Source organism: Polistes dominula, unplaced genomic scaffold, assembly GCF_049000335.1.
Source record: "Polistes dominula isolate Pdom_NZ unplaced genomic scaffold, Pdom_raw_medaka contig_82, whole genome shotgun sequence".
Lineage (NCBI taxonomy): Eukaryota > Metazoa > Arthropoda > Insecta > Hymenoptera > Vespidae > Polistes > Polistes dominula.
The window spans coordinates 6,888,121-6,909,766 of NW_028301046.1; the positions used below are offsets into that span (position 1 = coordinate 6,888,121).

At 31.6% G+C, this 21,646-nt stretch overlaps 2 protein-coding genes across 12 annotated transcripts; one reads left to right on the forward strand and one right to left on the reverse strand.

The window, feature by feature from the left end:
- Positions 1-146: 146 nt before the first annotated feature.
- mv (lysosomal-trafficking regulator mauve) lies at positions 147-20,362 on the forward strand. Of its 11 annotated transcripts, XM_089175288.1 has the most exons (38): positions 166-435; positions 722-3,016; positions 3,126-3,289; positions 3,369-3,915; positions 4,449-4,703; positions 6,012-6,097; positions 6,778-9,479; positions 9,559-9,624; positions 9,956-10,110; positions 10,201-10,442; positions 10,524-10,693; positions 10,776-11,294; positions 11,431-11,571; positions 11,632-11,941; positions 12,020-12,174; positions 12,253-12,471; positions 12,548-12,744; positions 12,836-13,285; positions 13,358-13,681; positions 13,793-13,897; positions 13,981-14,442; positions 14,531-14,921; positions 15,019-15,452; positions 15,559-15,791; positions 15,868-16,202; positions 16,286-16,509; positions 16,589-16,750; positions 16,812-17,056; positions 17,140-17,206; positions 17,328-17,478; positions 17,551-17,691; positions 17,773-17,990; positions 18,072-18,258; positions 18,338-18,502; positions 18,580-18,716; positions 18,788-19,026; positions 19,100-19,381; positions 19,552-20,362. In XM_089175288.1, the coding sequence occupies exons 4-38, from the start codon at positions 3,910-3,912 to the stop codon at positions 19,751-19,753; spliced, it is 10,377 nt and encodes a 3,458-aa protein (XP_089031414.1). In that variant the 5' UTR covers positions 166-435; positions 722-3,016; positions 3,126-3,289; positions 3,369-3,909; the 3' UTR covers positions 19,754-20,362. The 11 variants fall into 11 exon arrangements, with proteins under 11 accessions (XP_015179739.2, XP_089031414.1, XP_015179737.2 ...); XM_015324251.2 differs by having other exon boundaries at positions 3,126-3,915; positions 11,467-11,571; XM_015324247.2 differs by having other exon boundaries at positions 722-2,936; positions 3,126-3,915.
- On the reverse strand, positions 20,342-21,600 carry LOC107068140 (ankyrin repeat domain-containing protein 49). The gene is made up of 3 exons (XM_015324261.2): positions 21,456-21,600; positions 21,200-21,360; positions 20,342-20,870 (listed from the first exon to the last, which is right to left on the reverse strand). Exons 1-3 carry the CDS (start codon positions 21,598-21,600, stop codon positions 20,535-20,537), a joined length of 642 nt encoding a protein of 213 aa, XP_015179747.1. The 3' UTR covers positions 20,342-20,534.
- Positions 21,601-21,646: the final 46 nt, after the last annotated feature.

Consider the following 21,646-nt stretch of genomic DNA (forward strand, 5'->3'; position numbering starts at 1 on the left):
ATCGTATTATTATCAATAATTTGTATAAGTACAATGTTTAGTAATTGATTTGATTTAAAATATGCGGTAAATTTAAAGTAAAAGTGATCGATCTTTTTAGCCAATCAAATTCGAGAGAAAGAGAGAAAGAAGATCAAGTAGGTTGTTACCGTCCGAAGTTGTTGAGAATCATTTGTAAGGAGTTGACAAGTTGCGAAGACGTTCTTCATGGCTCATAAAGATCGTTTTACCGTTATATCTATATTTATGACCAAAAAAAACCCACGAGAAATATGAATAATTAAATAAGGTGAAGAAGAAAGAGAAAGGGAGGCAATCGTTTGCTTGAATTTCTTAATTAAAGATTATTAACTGCAAGCACCATAATGGAGATTGGCATGACGTTTGCCGCGATTTAGTCTCGTATGATAGCAGATACAGTGGCGGGAACGTGATGTAAGTTTAAATTTCACGTAATACACGTAATATAAATAACAGGATTCTTAATAAAAAAAAAGAATAATTATCGTATCTTTAATTATCCCGGATTTTTCGATTGCTTTAGTATATAATCTTATAGTTTAACTTCTTATTCTGTATTGTTTTGTTATTTATCGTATGATTAGTAATTCGCGACAAACTTTTAAAAGATAATCTAATTACGTTATATATGTATACTGACGTACAGAGTGTCCCAAAAGTCGCTTTATCAGAATTGAAAATTTATGATTTTATTTTTTAGCAGATTTTTGGAGTCTGTGGCGCGTTATCCTATGGATACAAAAAGCAATTGTTTAGGGCCCCCATCAACAGGGGCCTCAAAGTCTCCAAATCAATATTCTATAAACTTATTTTTATATTAATTAAACAATATTAATTGTTTTTTTTTGTTCATCTTTTCACGTTAAAGCGACTTTTGGGATAATCTGTATAAATATTAAGATACATATTTATGTGACTGCTAGAAAATAAAAGAGGAATAGAATAAGGAAAATCGAAAGAGTGAGAAGAGAAACGAAAGATGAACAAAACATTCTCTAATGATTATACTAGTCAAAACTTCAATTATAATATAGAGTAACCAGCAAGCATAGGAAATGTTTTTTAGGATAAAAATAAGTTTTTTTCCCATTCATGTTTTCTGTTCAAGCCAATTTTAATATTTTGAGTATATAATCATTGCTGCACCAAAATAGCAAATCAAAGTACTACGAATTAAATTATTTAATAATCGTTCGAACAATCAATCACTCATCTTTGTATTACACAAGCAAATATAAATTATTTCAAATTTACAATATGGATAGGTACGACTACTCCAATAAATTACTGTACATGTTTATGCGTTATGTTTATAAAACGAAAATCTCTCTCTTCACTGGCTAGGAAAATTACTAAATGTAATTACTAAAATATACATAGTATATGTATTTGACCTCCCTTTTAATATATCCATAAATAATTCCTTATATTATTATCATTTTCATGAGTTCGCTTTTTTCCCTACTATTATCTAAAAAAGAATGATACCTTTTTCATTGATTCGCGTTTCTTGTTATCGTTTTCGTCGAACCGAGGCTAATTAAAGAATAACGGTAGGGTAAAACACTATTAAGATAATTCTTTACTAGAATAATGAGTTCACTGTACACACATCGAAGATTAATCGATACCCCTCGATCCAATATATGTATATGTATTCTATGTTATGGTTTCAATCGTTTTACACGTGTTACTTCCACTTATCGCTTCATAGAATTTTTTCCTTATTAATTTTGTATCAGCCATTTTGTACAGCAATAGATAAAGAGAGAGAGAAAGAAAAAGAGAGGGAGAAAAAAGGGTAACCTCTGCAGATTATAAGCGCGTAGTATTTATCATTCGTTGAAATCTCTAGAAATCTCTCTCTCTCTCTTTCTCTCTACTGGCAATTATCATCTCGTTGACAATTCAAAAGATCGATCGTAAACAGGCGAGTCCTATGATTTATTTTAAATATTATATTTACCTGTATAAAAGATCGAAATAGAAGATAAATATAAGGAAGAATAATAACGACCATGACTAACATTGGTTTGTTTATCCAGGTCGAATTTTAACGAGATAACGATTGTGATAAAGTTAATTTTTACGTAAGAGTTTGATGTTTTGCCATAGATATCACAATTCTAAAATAAGATATAAAACAATATATTATTAACATCGATCACGGATGACCATCAAAGTGTCATTGAAAATAAAAACGCCAATTATCAACGATTACTTGACTGTCTGTCAAAGTTTCAAACAGTCTTCTTTCTAAAAGTTGCTATTTTAATCATTCGGAAGAATACTATAATGTTCTCCAAAGATTGAAATATATTAAAATTATATTGAAATATTTGTTCAGGTTATATATTTTGTATTGCAATGCTACAGTGATAGGATTAATTGCGATTAATTACATTGGATAATGTAATCGTAGGGAATTTTAAGTGGAATAAAAATATCTAATATATTTCTATTTTTATTTTCTTTGATTTGATTTTATTTCCTTAGATTCTTTTGTGAGATAATTCTGAGTTTAGCAGACTCGTTAATTGTGAATCCTGACAAGAAAACATTCCAAAGACTGATCAAAGTAACGTTGGCGTTATCACGCGTTAGAGATTTAATACATGAAGCTTTATTATCACTTATTTCTATGTTTATTTGTTCTATTTTAATTTGTTTGACAGAACGGGACGTGAGAGACAAATGTGAATCATAAGTTTTCTTCAAAGAAAGATTGGAATAATCTTTGGTTTGCGGGAGGCTCCATTATATCCACCTCCATCTTCAACCCCCACCCCCATTTCTACTCCCTACTTCGATCACATCCTTCTGCTACTTTCTTCAGCCATTCATCGTCTCAACAGTTCGCATGACGATCCTGAAGAGTCGCAACATCATAATATTTAAAACGGGATTCTAACTTGGTATTAGCCGATCATGGGAGTATTTAATAATATGTGTGCTAAACTAAGTTAGGCTACGCAAAAATCAAGATAATTTATCAGTGATTATCTAAATTTCTTTTATGAATACTATATATATATTCTTATTAAATTGATTTCATTCGGTTCAATCGTTAATTGTGTAAATTTTTACTTTTTGTTTGTTTATAGAAATCGATCAAAGAGTGTGACGTAGTAAGATCTTACACTTTCGTGTAAAAGATCAGTCTGGAAGTATTTTGCGGTGTACAAAAATTCAAAAAGAACTGATAAACGTAATCACATGTTTGGCATCTTACCATTAGTGTTGACGTAAGAAGACATATTTTGATATAGTATGTAAGAAAATCTCTTGTTCAACCAATTATTTTGGGTCCTAGACAAAGATAAATTGAATTTTGAAAATTTTGTAAGAATCTTCGTTGTTATTGGATCGATCGAGAGGAAGGATAAGTAAATGAGAGAAAGACGAAAAAAAGGAGAAGAAATTTACAGCAAAGAAGGCAACGACCGCTGGTTTCACTAATGTTGTATCAGAAGGTCGATAGAGCTCGAGAAGATCATAAATTAAAAGTAGCGCGATAACAAGGGTCGTGGACCGGGGTCATCCAGTGGTCGAATATTGAGTTCATTAACAGTAGTAGAGATCAATCCTCCTAACCGAAAATTATTGGCTATTCAAAGCTTAAAATTGATCAATTATGATCATAGACATTGTTTGATTCGTTTGACCAATTACACTGCTGGTTATTTCATTCAACGACGAAGAAACTTTTAATATCGAGGACCACCTGTTCGATGTCCATTTTTTTCTCCCTACGGCTTTCAAAGAGGACGGGGAAGTTCCATAAATGGAAGACAGAGGAATGAATCCTCTTCAACTCGTTATCGAAGGCAAAAAAAAGGACAATCGTATGTTTCGAAAGCTGATAAAGAGGATGCAACATGTTATAGTATGGGAGTAAGTCAGTCGATAAAATGTATTTAAAGGTCTCAACATACCATAGACACCCAAGTCTATTAGATTTCAATGCTAACGCAAAACAGAGATGTCTAACGATCGGTCATCCTTTTTATGTTCCAAGAATAAATCTACCTTCTTGGTTTTTTCTTTTTAATTTAAAAAAAAATTTTTTTTTCTTCTTCTTTTTTCTTTCTCTCTATTTTCTTCGTGTTTTGCTTTATTTTCCGATCGGTCGACTTAACGCGTTCTAGGTATACAGTAACTTTCAGGCTTCCTCTGAAAGGCTAGAAACTTGTTTCTCCGCAGAGTTTACACAGGGAAGGGGTGTGTTATATAAGTGTGGTAGACTAGATAATCACGAATACGTACATAAATATGCACATGTACGTGCAAGTTACCTAAGAGAAACTTTGTCAACAGTCTCGTGAAATTCTGTTATAAACTTGGAAAATACTTACGCTACGTTTCCTTTCTATTTCACCTTATCTTTCTGCAGTAGTACTGCATCGTGGATTCCTTCATCTTTCCAGATTGATATCGATCAATTCGAGGTAGCAACTCAGAAAGAGATCCTAGAAGAAGATCCGACCTTGCAAGAATTTGCTGCTGGTGATTCCTACGATGTGAGTAGCGTCGAAGACGATGGAAGATTAAAAACCGTCGAGTCTGAGGGCGAAGACGACGACGAACACCATCACGAACACTTAGGAATGTCTTCAAATTTTTCCGATAAATTGCAAATCCTTTGGGATCACTTCATCCATGCCGAACCACTGAGTTATGAGGTATAGCTGTTCACATTCCTTCATGTTATATTCTATAGGCATACCGGTTTTAATTTAAAAAAAAATTATTCACATTCCTAGATACGTAAATAATCAATTTTTCTAACAATAGAATAATTATCATGCATCGAATTTTTATTTTTCATCATTTATGATCGTATTATTTCCTACAATGTATACTATCGATTATGTGAATTAATCCAATTAAATATTTCATAACCTACCGGTTAATCAAGACATTTTGCGTATTTGCGATTGTTATTAAGAAATTTTAGATATTTTAGAAAAAATATTATTTATCCTTTAAATTATATAAGGATACCTTATAAATATTTAAATAACGTTGAATGTTAATGAGAAAATACGTAACTTCAAATACGTCTTATTAACAGCTAATAATAAGATTGATGAAGTCTATCTTTCATTTATTTATTATTATTTTCTCTTTTCTATCCTCGTTAGTATCCATGAAGGCGTACATTAGATTTTTTTTACCGTCAATTACGATTAATGTGCACTTCGCCAATTTTCAGCACGTATAATTTTGCAAGGACTTTACCATTGATTCTTTCACATTTCTTTCCCACCTTGCTATCGTACAAAGATGACCTATAAGTTATCGTACGTTTTATTTGTCGATATTATGTCACGGTGTAGTTGGAAAAAAAAGTATAAAAAATAAAAAAGCGCGTTTTTTTACCCAACAAATTAATCATTATTAGTTTACGATTGCATCATTATAGTATATAAATATTGAGAATTAATGATTTATTTTATTTTTATTATATCCGTGATTATATTTTCGCGTAATATTAAATTACTATTCATAATTTATGAATTTTTACGAGCATTTTAACGCAATCTGTCTACATACATGCGTACATTGGTAATATATATCCATTTACTGTAGTTTGATATTCGTGATAAGTGGATAACTGGTAAGCCTACGTGACCGCATGCATGTTAAAGGAAAACGTAGACAGTTTTTGTTGTTTGTATCCAATGCGTACTAGTTCTTAACATCTTGAGTAATGTATTTGGGTACTATCGATATATGTATAAAGTAAATAATTCTTTTGTTATATATTCTTTGTTTATCAAGTGCAATAAGGTGCACAAAAAGATAGTATAGATTTTGTTTTAATTATTAATTATTTACGAGTACGAGTATGCGTTATTCTTTCTTTCTATTGCGCGCCGAACGCGATTATAATGAATTTAATTTATATTGAACAATACTTTCGCGTCAAACTATGTCCTAACGAAAGCATTAATAATAATTAATCATTAAGATATTTATATTTCTAGAAATCATCCTGGCTCGATATATTTCTGGCAGAATTACTCGCTCAAGTTAAGGAAGGTAGAGATGTCAAAGATGCAGTATCCTTTTGGTAAGTCTAATTATTGAAATATTATTGCAATTCTATTGTATACTAATACGTAGAAAAAACAAAATGACACTATATACGCGTCTCGAGAATTTTATAATACATTTAAAAGAAGAAATATTATTTAGAGGCTAACAAGATAGTATGAATTTCTGTGGATCTGTAATGGTGAGACATTTATTCTTACAAACGGTGTCTAAAAATTACCGCAGTATGAAAATATGATCGCATCCTTGCGGTCACTGTGTTACCGAGAGACATTGAATCTGAAGGTATCAAATATTTGCTACAACTTGTTTAATACATTGCTTTAGCTTTTTGTATCAAAACCAAAAAAATACAAAAATAAGAATACAAAAAATAAAAACTAAAAAAAAAGAAAAGTTTAATTACAAATAGATGTATCACTAAAATACTATCGATTAATCACAAAGAGAAGGTACGAGTGAACAATTGATTCTAATCCTTCTTTGATATTTTTCAATATACGTTTTGCACAACTTGTTTCTTGGAATTCGAAATAACGACTGTCGTAATAAAGACATATTTGTAAGTATGAAAAATAAATATGAAGAGAATAAAACAATTTAACAATCGCATCGATACGATAAGTCCAAAGATATATATGATAAGATAGTAATCGACAAAATACCTAGTATTACATATCCGATGTTTAATTTCAGTTCAATCGGTGGCGGTGGAGGAGTTTCTACACTCGTGGCATGCGAATTACTCTCTGACGTACACGGAATCTGTGCGAAAAAAAGCGAAGGTGGTGAATTGGTCGGACTGAGAAAATATTTAGCTCGAGATCGTGGCTGGCGTTGTTTAGCAGTCTTACATTTATTGGGTGTACGTGGATTATCGTGTGGTCGCGAGCTTGTTGCATTGTTAGTAGCTTTATATCCAGTTGCTTTTCAAGAAGATAATTCATCAGATAAGTCGAAGGAATCATCTATACAGAATCCTTATATCAAGTTTCATTGTAACGACGACACAGTTGATACAGTAATCATAGTACCTCACGCTAAACGAAAAAACGTCAAGTCAACTCGTTGCGTGTCAAATTACGAAGGCAATGCAAAAACATCGAGAAGAAAAAGTAGTAGTCGGAAACAAAGTATCGGCATTAGAATGGCATCTTACAATAAAAAACAAAAATCTTTGGGAACTGAAACGAAACGCAATAACGCGCCGGACAACGAGAGTAGCGGATCGGAATTTCTGACAGACGGTATCGATCAGGCGCGTTCATTGACCCTAAAAATACGTTTAAATCCGATGGATTTTGAATACTTTACATCGGTGGTCAGAAGCGATGAAGAACAGAAATGGCAGGCTGCTTTGTACGAGTTACCTGCACGACCAGCGAAGAAAATTCCTTTGGATTACGTAGATGATAGAATCAAGGAAGTATTGAATGCGACAATCAGTAATTTTGAAATTAGTTTCTTGATCATACAATTACTTCAAGGATTAAGGGATTATGATACACCTGCCGAACAAACACCAGCCGTGCAAGTGTTAAAATTTGCTTTGGATACTCTCTGGTCTCTACAATTTGGTATAGATGGGACTGCTCTCACTAGGATCGAATGCGCTACTTTAAAAGCCGCTGCTGCAAGATTGATGTTGATGGCCTTAGAGCGTGTTCTCCGAGCTGATGAACCTACCACTGCTGTAATACACAATGGATTATTACCTATGACCCTTAGATTACTCGAAGATGCTTGCATCAAATCAATTGGTAGTGATATATTACCAGACGAAGGCTCTTTACTTCAAGAATTTATTTTTGCAACTATATATGGCATCATCACTTTTCTCTATTGCCTATTACATCAACGAAGTGCAAATGCTGACAAGTTATCAGACTTTTTTGAACTTTTTGGTTTATTTGCTCAAAGCCAAGATGGTAAACTCATCGAGAAGACCATATTAGCGATCATTGGCTTACCGAGTGCAGATCCAACAAGATCTGTTGCGCGTGTCAAGAAAGTCATCGATATGATCGGTGCCTTAACGAGTGGTTTGAAAAGAGTTCGACGAGATATCGCGCACGTGAGCTTATGTCACCGAACCAAACACAAATTATGCGTCGATAACGTTCAATCACATCATCATTTTGATGTTTTTGGATTACCTTACACCGAATCGATCGTTGGAGTCTCGATCCTTGAACAAGCTTGTTGCGTGTCCTCTCTTTTCATGACTCTAACTAATCTTTTGAAGGAATCTCATGCCTATGTAGCAGAACTACGAATCAGATTACTAAAAGTGACAACGGCTGCTGGTACTTGTTGCTGTTTTTCACCAAAAATCCTTCTCTCGAGTATCGTCATTTTTCTGAAAAAACGTGATTCCTTGACTTACAGTCCAGCTGTTGCTTTCCTCGAACGAACTCTCTTCAAAGAACTTGGTGCTTATCCGGTGATTAATAATTGTCTAACTTGCAACAGGCCACCTAATTATTCTTGGGAATTTTTGGAATTATATAATGAATTGCTTACACCTGACGATTCAAAACTGTCGTACGTTGTAATTGCACACTTGCTCAAAGTCACACCAACTTCGAAATTTCAAGTCAGGCAGGAACTTCTTGTTCGTGTTTTTTATCCAACATTTTTGAGAGCGAAATCTTATTACAATAATGACAAGGAATGTGTCGCTGCTAAATTTCTCATTCTTTCTTGCTTATCAGTAATGTCGAATCTAATAGGAAACAAGCAAATGTGGGAAAACTTTATCGAGATGGATGGATTGAAAGAAGTATTGGTTTTATTACCGGACGTAACGTTTACTAGAAGTGTTTATGTTCTTCTAGAAGTGACGGTAATCATGGAAATTTGGAATTCGAATTGCTATGAAGATGATACTCTCGGAAAACCCGAAAATATGGCATTAAAATCTTTGTTTGAATTTCTCGAGAATGAGACTACCCATTTATTGAATGTATTAAAACAATTTGAAGTAAAGCAGATAAAGGAAAGACCAGAAGAATCACGTGAAAATGAAAATACTCACGAGCTTACAAAAGTAAACGTAGAAAGTGAAGAAACAGAAATAATTGTACCATTGGAAGACTCCACCCTGAAAGCTTCTTGGACAGAAAATCAACCCTGCATAAATAATGATAACAACTCTCAAACAAAATTACTAAATAATTCAGAAACTATGAAAATAACAGAAACATCAGACTCAGTGTTAATAGCCACTGATAAAGAAATCAATTTACATCAAGCAAGTGCAGTATGGAGAGCAACGGCTGGAGTCGCTTTATGCAGTCCTAATTTTCGTCTAGAATTATCTTCACATTCAATAGCTGAGAAAGCTTTACAATTGTTTACATCATTAGCTATTAACGTTGCTACTGATAACATACAAGGTAGGTTTAAAAAAGGAAAATGTTTAGTACTCTGCAGTATTGTCTTATTACAGATTTCTTAGATAAGCCTTTTTTTTAGATACCAATAAATCAGCATATAAGTTGTTTGAAGCTTTAATGACTTGCTGCTTAACATGCTCGTTGTGTAAGTATATTTTTATCTTTATATAACTTAGATGAATCATACATTATACATACGTAAGTTGTATAATTCGATCTGGTATTCTTCGGCCACACACACAGCTGCGGATTATATTATAATTCAGATGCTCTGTACAATTGTTTGGCGTGAAAACAGTTTAGGGTTGATGCCTTACTGATAAACATCATTCTTGTAACCACGTTATAGCAAACAGATCGTTCATCAGCAATCTACGTTGTAACTTCATTCGTTATATTCAAACTATTTTTTAATCATTATATATATTAGGGGTTTTTATTAATTAATATTACATATTATGCATCATACGGTGTAGGTGGATGCGACGTAGCGATGGAGTTGAGAAAAGTATTAATACAAACAGGAGTTAGGCTTGGTCGCGGAATAGCAACTATTATTGAGGCATTGCTTAAGGTTTCCATGTTAAAACCTGCTCATGAGCAGACTATTCCACAACAGCCTCGTGCTAAGGTAAGTTTTGAGGATTATCGTAAATTTAATTCTTCGGTAATTACTAAAGAAAAAATTATTTAAAAAATAAAAAATCTGTTTATGCTTCAGTTACCTACTATGAATTTGGATACTTTGCCAGATTGTGGTGGTGACGATAGTAGTACTGGAGAATATGTAACTGCCGATGATGGTTACGAAGCAGATATTGAAGTACCAGCTAAAAGTTCTCGTTCTAATGTAACAAAAAAAAGTGGATCCATAGGACCTGTTGTTGAACCACGGGGTCATGCAAATGCACATCCAGCTTTGTGCTCATTAGCGATAGATTTACTTATTCATTTCAGTAAGCAGTGAGTATAAATAAATTCGATTAAATTTGAATGCAAGTTAATATGTATTTAACATTTTCTTAATTAAATTTTTATTTACAGAGATTTAGATGATGAAAAAAGATCAATAATAACTAATGGATTAAGAAAATTAGCGATAACTTGCAGAGAAAGCGTTTCAAGTTGTGCTGCCCTTGCAGGATCGGGTGTAATTACGAAAATGTTACATGGATTTAATGACATATTTACTAGCCATGATCCTCAATATCAAGGTCTGCATATTATTTCAATTTGTTTAAAGAAGTTCTATTTAAAAAATATCATTTAAAATAAACACAGTTACATACATTTCAGATCTACAACATGCCGCATTAGAAGTATTCACGCTTCTAGCAACACAAGCAATTTCATCCACAGAACTAGATATATATTTGTCTTTTTTTAAAGTTAAAAATCCTCCAATGTCTTTGCTACTAGAACCATTGTATCATTTAGTCATGACAGCACAACCTCAACCAAATTTTATTCTATCGTTTCCCATCGAATGCGATACACAAACGATATTAAAATCTCAATCAGATGAAAATAAAACTTTTGAAAAAGCTGAGAACTTAGTAAATAATTTTAAACAGAAACATTTCAATACGGGAATTTGTAGTCCTTGGTCTGTACATGCAACATGTCTACCAATTGGCCCTGAGCTTTCATGGTCAGTGTGGTTACTTGGTTGCTCTGCATCTATGTGGTTACGAGTGGAAAGAGGATTACCTTTTAATAATAGAGGAACAGCTATGAGCACAGCACCATTACTTCATACTAATAGCGAAAGCTTATCTGATTGGGGCATCCTTTCAGATAATTGGAGTCGAGAAGGTTGGTCAAATCTCCCATACATTAATAGTATATTTCAATGGTGTAGATGTGTTGTTTTTAATGTAGAGTTATGGCATGTGATATAGTAGTAAGTTGAGTGTGTTGTTGCATGCATTGTCAAAATCATCTTGAAAAGACCAAAAAACGTTTGATCTTTCATTGGAAACACCAGCAGTAGCAGGTTCATCATCACCACCCACACCAGCAAGCATTATACACTTGATGTCGATTGGATTTGAATATTTGGTATTAGAAATATGGCTCGACTTTAGATCAGGTAATTAAGTTTATTGATTATTATGTTATTTTCAGTTTTCATAATTTAATTTTCTTTCAGATAAATTAATTTTGCGATTAACTCGACCAGATGATAAAACAAATCGAACTGTTTCTGAAACCTCCGTAAGTGATATGCTTCCTTCAGGACGTTGGCATCATTTAGCCATAAATTTCAAAGATATCATTTTAAATAAACGCAGTGCCGTCATAGATGTTGTTATTTGGATAGACGGTTGGAAAGAAATTAATGCTCAATTACCCTTTGATGGTATCCTAATAAGAAAACCAGGCGCTACATGTATTTTACTTGGTCAAATCGGGTCAAGCAGTATTGGTGCTTGGTATTTAGGGAATCTAATGGTTTTTAGGTTAACATTTATTTCTTTTTATAATATAATGTATGAAATGTATGATGAATGTTAGTATTACAAATGTTAATATTTCAGATACCCAGTTTTTACAAAAGAAAGAGCTTTATATCTTGCCAGTCTTGGGCCAAATTTTACGAATCTTGCGGATTGTATTTTAAACATGGCCAAGCCTGATTTTGCACCTTTGATTACATCGGGAGCGTTAAGCGATGTTCGCGAAGTCAAATTTGGTTGGTTTACCTATCTAAAACTTAATTTTTCACTGCAATAATTAAAATAATGAAAATAATTAATAAATCTTAATACAGAAGGAGGTAAATTCGATACGAGTAGACGAAAATCTTATGGCGGTACATATTTAAGACGTGCAATTGAAACAAAAACATTAGAAAATAAAATTGATTGGGAATCGGTCATGGATGCGACTAACTCACAATTAGGAGAATTGCAAGATGCTTTACTTCTAAATTATGAAGCTCAAAATCCCAATATCGTTCATTTGTATCCTCAAGCTATAGCTAATCCTGGTAAATAAATTATTATAAATCAAATTAATCATAAACATTACTCTATTTTATTTAAATATATTACATTTTTTTATAGCAGTTGTAAGAAACTTGTTTCCTGGTCACCCTGGATTTAGAGTCGTATCTGCACCCGAACACAGAGTATCTCAACAGCCACCATTATCAATAACACCTATTGTGACAACTCGTTTAGAATGTCAGCAATACAGAGGTCTAATACCAGCAGCAAGTTTAACGGGTGGTGTACCAATATTCCTATTTTTATTTGCGAGAGTAAGTACATATTCTATTAAACATATATTCCCGAATATTTATTTTATATAATAATTATTTATTTGATTTTCTTAATTCATATTTTACGCAGGTAGTTGAATTAGATTCTACCGAAGAGGAGCAAGCATTAGCATTTTCGATAGTCTTGCATTTAACACGAAGTGACTCAGAATTATTAAATCAATATCGTGCCGAAGGTGGAACGTCATTACTTTTACGTGTTTTAGAATCGCCACGCTGCCATGCAGGTAGACATATGTTAAAAGCGATGTTAGATGCAGCCTGCGATAGTTCGATTCTGATTAAAGACATCGGTAGCGGTAATCCTATTATTTCACAAAATTGTGAAGCTGTGATTACTGATCCTGAACTCATAAAAGGTGCCGTGTCTGCTTGGAGAACGTGGGCTAAATCTGACACATTAAATTTATTATTACAAGTAATATTACTTTTATTAAGGGATCAACATTCTCAACGTGAATTCAATGCCTTTCAATTGAACAGAGTTGGAATCGTAGATACCATATTAATGTTATGCAAGGTTGGTGGATTGTTTCTGAACATTTGTATATGATTTAAATGTCAAGTAATAATATTATTTTTTTCTATACAGGAGCATTTCATGTACGAAGATCTAGGTGCAACGTTAGAATCTTCTACTGGAAACATTGTGGTAGAATTAATTCGAGCACTAATGGGTGCTCCACCAGAATTTGAACACTTAGTCGCTATCACTGATTACTTAGTTCTCGTTCATCAAGCTTCAAAAACTTACATAACACATTCTAGACATAATATTTATTTCTTGTTACCTTCTCTGACAGAGGGAAAAGTTAATATACGAAAATATTTCACAGCAGCGACTAGTAGTTCTTCCGAAGAATCTATAGGGCTATTGGAGAACAGCAAGTTGAATAAAGCTTTAACAAACGTACAGGTAATTTAAATAAATATATAAGATTATATAATAGATGCAAAAATGTATAAGTAATCAATGATTTTAATAAAATATTCTCTTTGATTTTTGTTTCTATTATTATTATTATAGATACAAAAAAGTAAAACAACTAAAAGAATAGAACGTAGAAATGATCAATCTAAAGATAATAGTACTGAAGAAGACTCTGGAATTGCAGCTAGCGATGGTTCCAATGTATGAACTAACATAATATAAAATAATTTATATTAATAAATTACTTAACAATAATTAAAAAATATTTCGTTAATTATTTTCAGGAAAAACAATCAACAAACGTAGATGAAAGAAAAGCTTGTCAAGGTCTAGTCTGTGAAGGCCTATTATTATTATTAAGAGATGCTGTAAGAGTATTACCTGACAGTCAAGTTGGTTCTGTACTAAAACATGTCTTACGTGCAGAGGTTTTACTTGTCCTAGCCAATAATCCTGATTCAAGAGTTCGTACAGCATTAATAAAGGTTATACAAACGTACCTCCAAAGAGCTAGCGATGAAGAAGTGAATAAGTTTATAAAGCAAAAATATTTTATGCATTTAGCAAATCAAATATCACTTTATCCAGGGAGTGAGTTTCTCATTACTGCTTTACAAAACCTTGCTTTAAGAGGACCAACATTAGCAGCAATGCCACCATTAATAGCAATGATAACAAAAGCTGCTGCTACTGAATCAAATATAGCACATCCTATAATATCATTTATAACAGATGTTATAGCAAAGGTATATAAAATATATATATATAATTAAATAGAAATTTATTTTCATCGCAAATTAAAATGTTTCAAGAAAGTATTCATCTTTATTATAGAATTCAAATGCTTTAAGAATAATCTTAGAGCAAGGTCTCATAGAATGCTTGGTGCAAGCCTTAGTTGTTGCAGCACATAGAGCTAACTCAATGTCTCTAGACCATGACATCCATGTATTACTTGTGGCAATTGCTGCTAAGTTATTGGAATCGCCAGGAAATCATCAAATGCAAGCTGTATTAGAATTACATCTTATATTAAATCATATGGAACTTAAAGAAAGATCTGAATGTAACAAATGTGCTATGTGTATACCTGCTATCAGAGATGCACAAGTTGCATTATTCGATGGTGAACTCGATGCATTAACAGAGAAAGTTTCTACACATTCTGGATTTAAATTACGTAGTACGACTTCTTATCTCGCCTCTGCATCTTATTTAACAACAGGTAAATGCTCATATATAATCTTTGAATTTGGTTAGTATTAATTTATACGTTAACAATAAATATAATAAATTATCTATTTATACATAATTTAATGTAGTTCTTACAACATCGAGCGAACAGAGTGATCATGGCTCTCGATCATCCAGTTATGGAAGTTTTCATGGAACTTCTACTTCTGTTATACGAGAAACAGGAAAAGGAGAATTATACGATCGTTTCCGTATGATTTTAACTCGAGCTGTTGAATTTGTAACTGCTGCAGATGAACCACCATCAGGTGATGAATTGCAATTATCTAGAAGATTATTTTCAATTCTTTTACATGGATTATGTGACCCATTGGAAAGAAAAAATCATTGGAGTAGCGCGTGGTTTACTAGACCCGCTTTGAGAAAATATACAGCAAAACTTATGGTATGGTTACTTGGGCCACACCAAAGTAATAATATTAGAATTTATGCAATAAGATCTCTAATGGAAGAACCAAAGGCTCATAAAATTTTGATATCACTTCTTGAGGTTCATCCACAGGTAATGTAATGCATAAATAAAAATCTACAAGTTAAAGATAAAAACATAATATTTAATAAAACATGTATTTCAAATATTTAATGCCATATGTTTTATAATGTATTAGGTAGAGCAAAGATTCACCGTTTTCTTTTGGGATTTATTACAAAAAGATGAAATGTCAAGCGCAGATGTTAGAATGTGTAGCGAATTTAGAGAAGCTCTTCGTATATGGGATCTTGCAAAAGGTATTGATCAAGCATCTCCAGGAATATGGAATGAAGAACTAGCTTTACTACGACGTGAATTAATGAGGAACAGAGATATATGGATTGATACAAATCTTCCAGCAATATACAGGTACTTAATTAGCTTATTTTTATATTCTATTTATAGATGAATTTATGTTAATTTTTTAATTCGTTTTATATGTTAGAATCAGTAATAGATTTGATGGATTAGCCAAACAATTAACTGAGAGTGCCATGTCTATAACTCGTATTGTAGTAGAAGAACAAAACCGAGAACGTAAAGTATTAATGGAACGATTAAAACACGCAAGAGCCATGGAAGCTCAAGCGGTTGCAAAATGGAGAGATTTGGCTAAACGATTGACGCACGAGAGAGCACTTTGGCATTTTCCCGAAAGTTATCCACGTAGTTGGGAATTAGATCCAACAGAAGGACCTGCCAGAGTTAGAATCCGCTTACAAAGATGTCATTTGGATATCGATGCAAGATTCTTTTTGGCAGAACATAAGGATAAATTAGGTTCGTTCCTTAATATGAAAATAAATTATTTTGAAATTACTCTCTGTTTTATATAATATTTAATAATTTTAAATAATATTTAGGAGTGTCTAAAATTGAGGCACCTTTATCATATTTATTTTTAACTAACCGTCAAGATGTTAATGCATCCACTTTAATTGAACGCTTACATACCAATGAAAGAATACGTAAAATGTCTCAAGCAAAAGTTGTTACTCCAAGAGCAGAATTATCGGGCGAAGTATTAATTGGAGAAACATGTCTCTATTTTGTTCCCGATAATCCTGATGTACCATTACACACGGATGTAAATACTAAGTTTTGTGTCTTAATAAGAATATCATCATTTATAAATGCATATCTTTAGTTTAAATATTTAATTTTAGATAGCCTTAGGAGGCTTGGATTTAGCCATGGCTGGTGGTACAGCTTGGCGATTAGAAGACATTCGTGAGTTACATAAAAGAAGATACCAATTACAAGAAAGGGCTATTGAAATATTTCTCATCACCGGGAGAACCTATCTATTAGCATTTAATTCTTCTAAGGTATTTATTTATTAAAACATTTTTAATAAGTTGATATTCGAATTAAGATTAATATTTTTAGGAAAGAGATGAATTTGCAACAGAATTATCTATTTGCAATTTACCAAGACGTGTTCCTGGTGATGATTTAGGAGAAGCTATTGCGCTATGGAGAAGTGGCACATTAACAAATTGGGAATACATAATTTGTTTAAATAAACTTGCTGGACGTTCTTACAATGATCTCATGCAATATCCTGTATTTCCGTTCGTGTTAGCAGATTATATTAATGATAAAATTGATCTAAATAATCCAAAAATTTATCGGTAAGTTATACAGAAAATCGGTTCATTTTTTATTTTTAAAATAATGATAAATAATTAAATAATATGAATAAACGTTTTTACAGAAATTTTAAACGACCTATGGCTGTACAAGATAAAAAGAATGAACAACATTATATAAATAATTACAATGTAAGTATATAATTAGTAGATATATATATATATATATATATATATATATATATAATAATAATAATAATAATAATAATAATAATAGAATGATTAAAATATATTAATTAAATATTCCTTTCAGTATTTAAAGCAAACTCTATCAGAAGGTTTAAATTTAATTGCCTTAAATCAAGAACCATTCCACTATGGATCTCATTATAGTAACTCTGGCACGGTTTTACATTTTTTAGTAAGATTGCCGCCCTTTACCAGCATGTTTTTATGTTATCAAGGTATTTTCATAATGACATACATAATAATTAAAAATATTTCATGATTATTAAGTAAACCTTTTTTTTTGTTAGATAATAACTTTGACATTCCTGATAGAACATTTCACGCATTAGCAACTACATGGAGATTAACTAGTTGCGATTCAACCACTGATGTTAAAGAATTAATACCAGAGTTTTTCTACCTACCAGAATTTTTATTAAACTTTGAAGGTAAATAAAGTCTATAAATATATGTGATAGGAATTATTTACATTAAAATTTGAATTTCAAAACAATTTTATTGCATTATAGGATTTAATTTTGGTGTACGACAGAATGGTAACAGAGTTGGCGATGTTGAATTACCTAAATGGTGTGCGGGTGATGCTCGTTTGTTCATATTGGCACATAGAGCTGCACTCGAAGCAGACATAGTAAGAGAAGTTTTACCATACTGGATTGATCTTGTGTTTGGTTTTAGACAAACAGGACGACCAGCAGTGGAAGCAATTAACGTTTTTCATCCAGCTGTGAGTTACATTATTGAAAATGAATGATATCAAATAATGACAAATTTTAATCACACAATCATAACATTTTATATTGAATAGACATATTATGGATTCAATGTAGAACAAATAGCTGATCCTTTAGAACGTCAGGCATGGGAAACAATGGTACGAACATATGGACAAACACCGGCGCAATTGTTCAGAACTGCACATCCATTACCAACTCAAAACCTTAGCACAGTAGTAGCTTCTGCTTCCGTGCCGCAAGTTATTGAAGGTGTCGAAGGTAATTTTATTATTTATATTGATTGTTTTTTTTTTTAATATAATAAAAGTGTTATATTTATCTAAGTTTCATATTATAGGTATTAAATGGGGGAATTATGTAGGAGCACCTGGAAATGAGCCTTCACTTTGCTGGAAACATAAACATAGAACTTCATTATCTTATCTTATTCCTTTAGCAACAGGTGATGTGTTTGGATTACCTAATTATACGACACTTCTCATAGGATATACTAAAGAAAAAGGTCAGATAATTATTAATTACACTGTTATAATAGAAAATATAATAATGTTCGAGTTAATAATATTATTATATTCGTAGGTACTAGTATGTTTAGTGGAATGTCTGTTCTGGGTGCTGCACTTGCATCATGGAGTGGAAATGATGGAATAGCAAGACTGAAATGTAAGAAAGAACAACCTCCCAAACCATTAATGAAATCTTCTGGCCTCGACCCTGTAAGTGTATCAAAAGATATTTTAAGGTAATCTTTTATATTAAATTTATTAACTTATAGATGTTTTTTCAGATTACAATTTTAGCATCTGCTCCGGATTGTGGTCAATTGTGGACTGGTTATTTATCTGGAAAAATAATGGTACATACATATAACATTGGAATTAGTGGAAAAATAGAATTTAGTTCAATTCCAGCATCCGTACTTTTAGCTCATAAAAGTAGAGTCATTGCAATTTCCTTGTCAAGGGCATTTAGTATTGCAGTTTCTGGAGATGGAAATGGTGTTATTGTTATTTGGGATTTAAATAGGTACTTATTTTGATCTGTGTAACAAAGAATTGTACTATAAGTAGTACAATAATTTAATTATATATTATTTTAGCTTATCATATGTAAGGTCAATAGTCAGTGATTACAAATATGCTATCCATCTTTTATCAATCAGCGAAACGCTTGGAGATATAGCAGTAACATATGAAAGATTTAATAAGGCTGATAAAAAGGACTTGACAGTTCGATCTGAATTACGAGTTTATACTATAAATGCTAGAAGTGTAGGTTCTATTTTATCTAAAGCTCGAATAACAGCTCTATGTTATAGTAATGCGCCTGAAGGAGTTTCCGTTAATGTTGTTGCAACCGGATTGGATAATGGAGTAATAAGGTATATTGCATTTATATAAAATGTATAGGAATAACTTTAGAAATGGTTTCAGTATGCTAAAATAAGAAAAGAAGTTCAAATAATCATATGCTCGATATTTAGAAACATCCTATATATATTGAAATTAATTTATAATTAGAAAAATTTGTCAATCGTTTACTTATATCCAGATTATGGAGTAGTTGGGACTTACGATTGGTTCGAGAAATCATAAATACTACAAAAGGATGTGGAGCTGTAATTGCCATAGCTTGGGCTTTGGACCAACACCATTTATATGCAGCTACAGAAGATTGTACAGTTTTAATATGGGAAGGTTCAAAACGCTTGAGCAATGGAACTCCGAAATTTGTTAATTTAACATCCCTTTAAAATAAGTAAACAAAAAAAAATATATATATATATAGATAAATATAATCTTCCTAACAATAATTTTTTACTTTGAATAGTATATGTAATTGACGTTATTTCATTGTAAATTTAGGTGTCTATAATTAATGATTAATCAATATTGCAAAGTTTTTCAGGTGTAATATTTGCAGTATGATAGAATACTAAGCGTTATAAAACATTTATCTATTTTGAAGAATTTTATATCTATCTCACATCTCATCAAAGATATTTTTATCTGTCATAATAAATATTGAGAAAGATAATGAACAATATACTAAAGTATTAATAACGCATTTTATATACGATACTCGATAATTTTAATGATAAACAAATACTTAAAAGTATATTTTTATACATTTATACCAAGATTCTAAGTAGAAAAAAAAGTATCGTTTTATTCTTTAATTACGTGTTTATGAATGCATATTCATTGTTGATATTGTCTCATACGCGATCAATTAGTATTTAATATATTATGCTTTACCGATTATTAAGAATGTAATTATAATCTAAAATTATAGTGTATATACAAGTGTTTCAGTTAAGAAACTGATATTAATTAAAAGCTACAGATTTCAAATTTATATATTACTCTTGTTTATAATATTAAAATAACTTATATTTATAAATATACAATCGTAATATTTGTATTAATATTAATAGTTATAAATTTTATACACATGTACATAAATGCTTAATAAATTTATAATGTGATGCAATTCTAAACATATATGTATATATATATATATAAAACTTTATTTTAAATTTCATTTAAACACGGTTCGATTATTTCGAAAATTGGATAATATTTACCAGTTCTTTTAGCAATTTGCTCGGGTGTATCACCACTTGAATTTATTATCAAGGGATCTGTATCAGGATTTAAAAGAAGCAGCTGTAAAGCAGAAGAATTATGAGAACTCGCTGACACTAAATGTAAAGGGGTTTGATCTCCTTTGCTTTTTGCATTAACATCCGCTCCGTTAGCAATTAGAATGGCAGCACATTCTACATTGTTCCAACAACAAGCAGAATGTAAGGGTTGCCATCCATCCATAGTCTTTGAATTTATTTTTGCACCCGCTTGAAGGAGATGCTAATAATAATTAAAAATTAAAAAAGCCTATTATTTAACACAATATTCATTTAAATATCACACGTCTCAAAAAATTAATTCATATTTAATACGTTCCCTTTTACACGTACATTTCCAATACATGCTGTAACTCATTTCTATATCAAATAATATATGATTTATTAAAACTTTTTTATGTGTACATAATTTTTAGTATATGTAATGTGGAAATGACACTTAATCGATAGCGGTTTAGCAGGTAACGTATTAAGTAAGACGCAATTTAATGCACCTCAAAATCAATTCTAAGCTAACTAAGAGGCAACATAAAGAATATGCAAGTATCATACCTCAACAATTTCCACGTGATTTCCATAACACGCTCTATGAAGAGGCCTATATCCATCCTTATCTGAACATTCTATTAAATTAATATTTTTTATCAATAATAATTTAACTTTATCTTTATCACCGTTTTCAGCGGCACTTAAAATTGCTTTTTCATCCGGCTCTAAAATCAACAAATAAATGATTTCGTTACAACATAATAGGGAAAGAAAAGAATTTAATAAAACTACAAGTAAATGTTTCCTTTAAATTTCTAACCTTTTGCATTACGCTCAGCTTCTACACCGTCGTCGTCGTCTTCCCAAGCACTAACTTGCATACGATCGTAACGCGGTTGACTTAACATTTTATCGCGTATCTTTTCTAAATCTGTTAATTCGTCATTTTCATCTTCCGAAGACATTTTTAAATCGAAAAACTAAATTTAATAATAGAATTACAAAAAAAAC

What these genes read in the sequence shown, in the direction of transcription:
- LOC107068140 (XM_015324261.2), bottom strand. Translation starts at nt 21,600, where the DNA reads ATGTCTTCGGAAGATGAAAATGACGAATTAACAGATTTAGAAAAGATA. An exon ending in AGCTGAGCGTAATGCAAAAG is followed by an intron (nt 21,361 to 21,455) that starts GTTAGAAATTTA and finishes TGTTGATTTTAG; the next exon opens with AGCCGGATGAAAAAGCAATT. An exon ending in ATCACGTGGAAATTGTTGAG is followed by an intron (nt 20,871 to 21,199) that starts GTATGATACTTG and finishes AATTATTATTAG; the next exon opens with CATCTCCTTCAAGCGGGTGC.
- mv (XM_089175288.1), top strand. An exon ending in GTTATTTGGGATTTAAATAG is followed by an intron (nt 19,027 to 19,099) that starts GTACTTATTTTG and finishes ATATTATTTTAG; the next exon opens with CTTATCATATGTAAGGTCAA. An exon ending in TTGGATAATGGAGTAATAAG is followed by an intron (nt 19,382 to 19,551) that starts GTATATTGCATT and finishes ACTTATATCCAG; the next exon opens with ATTATGGAGTAGTTGGGACT.